The sequence below is a fragment of the Trematomus bernacchii genome, unplaced genomic scaffold, assembly GCF_902827165.1.
Source record: "Trematomus bernacchii unplaced genomic scaffold, fTreBer1.1, whole genome shotgun sequence".
NCBI classification, from domain to species: domain Eukaryota; kingdom Metazoa; phylum Chordata; class Actinopteri; order Perciformes; family Nototheniidae; genus Trematomus; species Trematomus bernacchii.
In genome coordinates, this window is record NW_022987631.1 from 289,001 (window position 1) to 295,000 (window position 6,000).

At 46.1% G+C, this 6,000-nt stretch overlaps 1 protein-coding gene across 1 annotated transcript in view; it reads left to right on the forward strand.

Moving 5' to 3' along the window:
- Positions 1–6,000, forward strand: part of LOC117484581 (lysophosphatidic acid receptor 2-like) — a 35,888-nt gene that overhangs the window by 18,576 nt on the left and 11,312 nt on the right. The window contains exons 2-3 of the mRNA XM_034132999.1: positions 1,945–2,359; positions 4,845–5,339. Of these exons, the coding sequence (XP_033988890.1) occupies positions 2,104–2,359; positions 4,845–5,339 (751 nt within the window). The 5' untranslated portion in view covers positions 1,945–2,103. The remainder of the gene's footprint in view (positions 1–1,944; positions 2,360–4,844; positions 5,340–6,000) is intronic.

Consider the following 6,000-nt stretch of genomic DNA (forward strand, 5'->3'; position numbering starts at 1 on the left):
AATTTGGGCTCCCCCCCTCTTTAGGGGAGTCAAGCTCCCCCTGGCTCCCCCCCATTTCGAACAGTGAATATATATATATATGTTTCTCATATTTAATTCCACATTTATCAGGCTTTTTCTTTCTGTGTATATATATATATGTGTGTGTGTGTGTGTGTGTATATATATATATATATACACACACACACATATATATATGCAATAGCTCACTTCAGGCCGTGATATATGCTCATTATATCACAGCTAAGGGGGTTGTCGACCCTCCGCTTCGCGTCGGGCCGAACCACGCCCCTTAGCTGTGATATACTGAGCATATATCACGGCCTGAAGTGAGCTATTGCTTTTATAAAACGGTTACCAAGTGTGGCAATATGAAAGAAAAATACACACTCTAATTTAAATAGTTTTTATTAGTAAATAATGATGTTCAAAATAAAATAGTCCCTCTGTTGCCTTCTGCACGAAACATAGTGCGAGGTGGTTGCTATGCAACAACACTAACAGCTAGCGAACATATTAGACAGAGAGCGTTGATCCATTATTTGGCTATTTATTTACATTAATGTGTATGTTGCTGTTTATTGTGCAGCCACTGAAAACCTGTCCAGCATCAGTAGCATGGCTTACGTGGTTACTTGTATAGGCTGAGGTTGTTCCAGGCTGTTGCTTGGCGTGGAGAGAATATTGCTCCACTTTCTCCGGTCCCTGAGATTGGGCTTCCAGTAGCTCTGGAGAGAGCTTTCTCACCTGTGGCCACTAACGGTCATCATTTCTCTGCTTTGTTTCAAGACCCGCATCAGAAAGCTTTTGAATGGTGATACTTTTCCAGTTGGTCTACCTGCTCTTCACGTCGCTCTACATGTCGTCGTTTAGGTGCTTTTTGTTCTGGAGATAGGCTCTGCTCAATCCACTCCTCCATAGTAAGAAGTTGATTCAGTGAGCAACAGCATCATCTAGAGGCCTGGCATATGTACTACAGCGTCTCCAGCGCTTTCGAACGGCAATGGCCGTGGCTGTCTCCTCCTGATTGGTGGAGTTGGCCCAATAGCCGTAGCGCCACCGTCCTGACGTCAGGACAGTGTTCAAATCTGGATCAGTTTTTATCAGATCCGTTGCAGCCCCTTTTTTAGAGATTTGGGTATGGAGGAAAATAGAGAGGGTTGTGTTTTCTGACACTTGGTGAGTTCCCTGGAACACCGGGGACACATATTCATGTAGAAAAGACGTACACAAGTGCATCTTGCATGATAGGTCCCCTTTAATGTGTAACGTAGTAAATATGCTAAACAGACTGCCTGAGCTGTGAAACTAGGGATAAGGGTTACAAGCGCAACCTTAAATGTACCAGCTGTAGGGTGGAATGGGAAAAATGTATTTGTCTGTTGTTAAAAAGCGCTTAAAGCAACACTTAGCAAACATGTCAGAGACTGAATGTGTTATTGTCTGTTCCCAATCCTCCTGTAGCTTTTCACATGTTTCCATTAAGGCGCATGATTTCACCTGCATCTGGATTCAACTGACATGAACCAAAAACACATCCAGAAAACCATTGACTTTGTGACTAGCGAAACCGTCATGCTAAAATGCTGACTCATGCCAGGGTTTAGGACTCATAATGCTGACTCATGTCATGGTTCAGGACTCATAATGCTGACTCATGGTTCAGGACTCATAATGCTGACTCATGTCAGGGTTTAGGACTCATAATGCTGACTCATGTCAGGGTTTAGGACTCATAATGCTGACTCATGTCAGGGTTTAGGACTCATAATGCTGACTCATGTCAGGGTTTAGGACTCATAATGCTGACTCATGTCAGGGTTTAGGACTCATTACTGTACCTCTCTACATTGATATCTAAGTATATTAAGTATTATCATTTTATTTTAAAAACATTTTGTATTATTATTAAAAAAAAATGTACTCTATTTTGTCACCCTGCAGGTTGACGCCCCCCCTCTCTGATGGCCCCCCGATCCCCCCCCCCTCGCAGTGGGCGCATCTGACTCCTCCCCCTCATCTGACTCCTCCCCTTCCCCTGACCCCTCCTCTGACTCCTCCCCTCCCCTGCTCTACTTCCTGCCCCCCTCCCTCGCAGTAACCATGGATACGGATACGGACGACACGCCCGGCTGTTACTACAACCAAAGCGTGAGGTTCTTCTACGAGGCGAGCGGGAAGAACATCAGCACCCACTGGCGTGACCGTGACTACGTGATCGTGACGCTCGGCATGATGGTGTGTTTCATCGTCATCTTCTCCAACCTGCTGGTGATGGCGGCCATCTTTAAGAACCGCCGCTTCCACTTCCCCATCTACTACCTGCTGGGGAACCTGGCCGTGGCCGACCTGTTCTCAGGTACCTGCTTCATTCACTGCTTACTTTATCTTTTCATCTGGATTTAGATTTTATATTATTTAGTTTCATTTCATTTTGGTATTATTATTTTTTCCCTTTATTTGATTTTTGCATTATTTTATCATATTTTTTTTTATATGTTTATTTATTCATTTTTTCATTTTTTTCTGTTTAAAATAATGTTTTTGTGTCTCTGCGTGCACTTTGAGTTAATAAGCCTGACTCAGCTGAATCTATGACACACGCACACGCACACGCACACACACACACACACACTTTCTTATTGTTTTCCAAGTGACCTTTCCTCCCTTCACTAATCTGATGTTTCGGGGACTGAGCGGCGCCGCCAGGGATTTTGGGCCCCATGAAAATATATCACATTGGTTACTTAAACATTTTTTTCTTAATGTTCTAAAATTGTTTGGGCCCCTGTCAGTCACGGGCCCTTAGAATCGTCCTAACTTTTCACCCCCTTACGGCGCCCCTGGCTCCTTGTTCTATAATCACTGATTTCACAAAGGTCTGTTCACAGGCTCTGGGGATTCATAAAAAGAATAGATCCAAAAATATATAATCTTAGTAACAGGGTTATACGAGTGCAAAGCCATTATCAATAACACACACACACACACACACACACACACACACACACACACACACACACACACACACACACACACACACACACACACACACACACACACACACACACACACACACACACACACATCTGGGATAACACATGTCTGTTTCTTTGTTTGTTTCTGGAGTCTCTGCAGTGACGCATGTTCACAGAAACACTGGAGGAGATAAATCCTTATTTCTCTCCATGGATCATACTCTCTTTAATATTTCCATACGATATTCTATCTTAACTGAATGTTTACATCCCGTCTTGTTCTCTGAATAGTTTAATCGTGTGGAAACAAACGGATATTAACGTCTCTGCAGGATTCATGTTGTTCTGAGTTTTTATAGGATAAGACATGTGTCCTGCATCACAGCAGCACCATGTGCATTATCAACGAGGGCTGCGTCTCAGGTCGGCTGTTTTCATTTCCTCGCTCCTCGGTCCTCGGTCTCACCGGAAGTTGATTTGTCTGCGCCATCTTGAGTAGCGTCCCATGGCGCTTATTTCTGCCAGAGGATCGAGGAGCGAGGAGCGAGGAGCGATAATGGAGGAGCGATAACCGAGGAACCACCAGACCATCCTCCGGTGAAACCCTCAGACACTCGCCCCGCCCCCTTACTGTGTATCGCTCACTGATTGGACGATGCAGCGCATGCACTGATCTGATGCTTCTTGACATGAGAGCAGTTTCCCAGCGGAGTGAAGAAAACACATGAAACTCACGGGACTCACTCCTCAGTTCATACTGGGTTCTGTTTCAATGAATGCATCATTCAGTTACAAATATGTGATATATCTGAACAACAAAGTGGTCAAATCATTTTATTCATTTGTTGGAAACATTTTCATGATCGCTTTTTCGTTTATACATTTTAAGAATGGCGTTTATCTTTTTTGAGAATGAGTTCTTATTTTATTTAATGTATTTGGGTCTACAACAGATGATACACATGTTTGTGTCAGTAAATGTGTACTAACAGAGGCGGGGGTGTTTGTGAAAACAACGGGGACAGAGCTGCTGTCAGACGATCAGCTGTGCAGTGTCATCACAAACGGACGTCGCTTCACGTGACGCTCCGGAGGAAAGGACGTCCCATTGCTCTTAAAACTCATTTCCCTGCTTCTCGTGGTTTCCTTGCGTCTCTCCATGCTTCCTGGTGGGAGGGACTAAACGCAGGGAAACAACGCAAGTGAGGGACGCAAGGATTCCATTTAATCGACCTGAGAAGCAGCCAAGGACACATATTTGGAGAGGAGACAAGGGGTGTTTCTCAATGTCGAGTACGCTTGCTTGGTAGCACATGTCTGCCGAGCATCTTGCTTCAGAAGCGAGTCAAGAATACTTCCTGACATTCGGAAAACAAAGAGTGGAACAGGCTAGCAAGTGTGCAGATGTGCGTCATATGAGAGGCCCCGCCTCTTACATCTTCCGCCACAGATTTGGGGAAATTGGTCCGTGCGCAAAGCATTGTGGGGATTTTAAGACCGCTGAGTCTACTCATGTGCAGCCTCGATATTTCTCCAAACGGAGTACGCCGGGCTCGGTAGATTTCCAAGTATGCTGGAGATTGGAACAGTACTTCGGCGGCACTCGATGACGTAGCATGCTTGAAATAGTGGCTCTGAAGCAGCTTTACTCGACATTGAGAAACACCCAAGGAGACAGACATTTAACACACCATCACGACCACTAATGCATCATGATCCAGACCCTCTAACGTACATCAGATCTGGGATCTTATTTTATTTGTATTTCTCAAATTTCTCTCTTTTTTTTTAAATTTATTTTCATTATTCATCATAAATCACAGTATTCTACTTCGGTGCTAATCTAAGGTGCTTGCCTCCCCTCAGGTGTGTCGTACCTGCACATGATGTTCCACACCGGCCCGTGGACCATCAGGCTCACTAAGTACCGCTGGTTCCTCCGGCAGAGCCTCATCGACACCAGCCTCACCGCCTCCGTGCTCAACCTGCTGGCCGTGGCCGTGGAGCGCCACCAGACCATCTTCAACATGCAGCTGCACAGCAAGATGAGCACCAGGCGCGTCTTCGTCATCATCGTCTTCATCTGGCTGCTGGCCATCGTCATGGGGCTGGTGCCCACGATGGGATGGCACTGCCTGTGTGACCTGACCAACTGCTCCACCATGGCGCCCATGTACAGCCGCAGCTACCTGGTGTTCTGGGCCGTGCTGAACCTCTTCACCTTCTCCGTCATGCTGGCCGTCTACACACGCATCTTCGTCTACGTGAGGCACAAGAGCCAGCAGATGAGCCAGCACACGAGCCAGATGAGGCACCGAGAGACCGTGTTCAACCTCATGAAGACCGTCTCCATGATCCTGGGTGAGTGAGACACACACACACACAGAGACACAGAGAGACACACACAGACACACACACACACACACACACACACACACACACAGAGAGAGACACAGAGAGACACAGAGAGACACACACACACACACACACACACACACACACACACACACACACACACAGACACAGACACACACACACAGAGAGAGACACAGAGAGACACAGAGAGACACACACACACACACACAGACACAGACACAGACACACACACACAGAGAGAGACACACAGAGAGACACAGAGACACACAGAGACACAGAGACACACAGAGACACACAGAGAGACACAGAGACACACAGAGACACACAGAGACACACAGAGACACACAGAGACACACAGAGACACACAGAGACACACAGAGACACACAGAGACACACAGAGACACACAGAGACACACAGAGACACACAGACACAAAGAGAGACACAAAGAGAGACACAAAGACAGACACACAGACACACAGAGACACACAGAGACACACAGAGACACACAGAGAGACACAGAGAGACACAGAGAGACACAGAGAGACACAGAGAGACACACAGAGACACACAGAGACACACAGAGACACAGAGACACAGAGACACAGAGAGACACAAAGACACAAAGAGAGACACAAAGACAGACAC